The sequence below is a fragment of the Loa loa genome (assembly GCF_000183805.2).
Source record: "Loa loa unplaced genomic scaffold supercont3.100, whole genome shotgun sequence".
In the NCBI taxonomy this organism is placed as follows: domain Eukaryota; kingdom Metazoa; phylum Nematoda; class Chromadorea; order Rhabditida; family Onchocercidae; genus Loa; species Loa loa.
In genome coordinates this window covers 96,543-98,294 of record NW_018108280.1, presented here as the reverse complement: position 1 = coordinate 98,294, position 1,752 = coordinate 96,543, and the positions used below count along the sequence as shown (strand labels likewise).

At 23.4% G+C, this 1,752-nt stretch overlaps 1 protein-coding gene across 1 annotated transcript; it reads left to right on the top strand.

The window, feature by feature from the left end:
- Positions 1-644: 644 nt before the first annotated feature.
- LOAG_13699 (hypothetical protein) lies at positions 645-1,574 on the top strand (the record flags this gene model as incomplete). Its single annotated transcript, XM_003149205.1, has 2 exons — positions 645-864; positions 1,447-1,574. 2 exons carry the CDS (start codon positions 645-647, stop codon positions 1,572-1,574), a joined length of 348 nt encoding a protein of 115 aa, XP_003149253.1.
- Between the last annotated feature and the right edge of the window lie 178 nt (positions 1,575-1,752).

Here is a 1,752-nt window from a genome sequence, read left to right as displayed (position 1 = left end):
TTTTTTTTTTTTTTAAACTTCCATCTTTGGTATTGTTGTTAGGATAAAATTTTTTTTTTTTCTTTATACAAAATAATAAAAGATATTTATATTGAAATTGTTACCAAAACATAATGTATAAATGATAGGATGTAATTTAATTTTAACAAAAATATCAACAAATTACCAATTTTACCATTTAAATGAAAAGTTTTTAATATTTTGTGGGTTTGTTTTAATATTTTCCTTGCCACATCAAATTTTCGGTAAAGTTAATCAGTAAACAGGATTGCAAAACAGGTGATGGTGTAATAATGAAAATGAATAGTTTCATATTCATGATAGCAGAAATATTATGCATGTGAGGAAAAAATATATTGTAAGAGAAATAAAGAAAGAAGCAGTTGTTGTCATCTATCATAATTATTGTCATAAAATTTAATAAAATTTCCAAATAAATATATTGCAATAAAAAGTTTAATTAAAGTGTTACAAAATTTTTACTAATTTCATTTCACATTTTTCTTTCAAATTTCTATTTTTTTTTTTGTTGCAAAAATTTTACTATGTATAGCAATAATTTATCATATAATGGAGAGAGAGAGAGAAGAAAAAAAAAAAACCTTATTTGAAAGATATTTTCAGAGAATCATTGATTAAAAGTGATGCGACATTTGCGCATGAACAAATTTATGTGGCATTATCAACAGCTGCTTTTCCTATTTCTTTTAGCAATAACAATATGTTATGCTATTCCAATGAGTTATAAATATGATCCATTTGTGATGGATGTAAAACGAGATTCCGGTTTAATGCTTAGCAATGTGATGATGATGAATGATGATATTAGTATCAGGAATATTACCGCTTTGGCTCGTTCTAAACGTAGTTGTTGTGGCTGTTGTTGCTGTTGTTGTTGCTGGCATGTTTTTATATTTGATTTTTAATTAAATTTTATAATTAAAATTTGGGAATTAATATAATAATAATACAATTTATTCTATCAAAGATTAAAACAAAATTATGGAAGCGTAATCAAAATTTTCACCTAAATAATAATAATCATTGCTATCATTATCATATACTTTAGGTATGAGTGTAATATTTCATTATTCGAATTTTAGATTTTTCTTTTTTACAATTTAAGATTTAAGAATTAATCGCTGAATTATTGGGAATTACAATTACAATAATACATGTTTATGCATGAAAATATATAAATGAAAAATTTTGGAATTCTAATTTTTAAACTATCCTTTACATTTATCATCCTTTTTACTAAATATTAAAATGAAATACTCGTTACAATATTTTAAATCATAAAATTCCAATAAATAAGAAGTGCAAAAAAATTGCAATATGTTTAATAAAATTCAAAATTAATATTAGATGTTAATTATTTATTAATCAATTAACACTAAATTATTTTAAGCTGCTGCTGTTGTTTCAAAAAGAAGAAGCGATCAGCTGATGGTAAAGAATTGGGTCAAGGATCATTGTCAAGACGTCGTCGTGCACTTCATGATCTCGAAAGATGGAACTATATGCAAAATACGAAACGAAATATTCGTAGTGCTCTTTTGGAATTGATCTAAATTTATTTCAAATTATTCTTCATTTGCAGTTATCAGAAATTTTCTTATGAAATGTTTTAATATGAATTAGAAATAATTTTGCTATAATTTAGAATGAAATTAGTCATTGTGATTTTTTTTTTTTTTTTTGTAAAAATTAATTTTTAATTTTACAGCTGAGGTACCGAAAAAAGAAAAA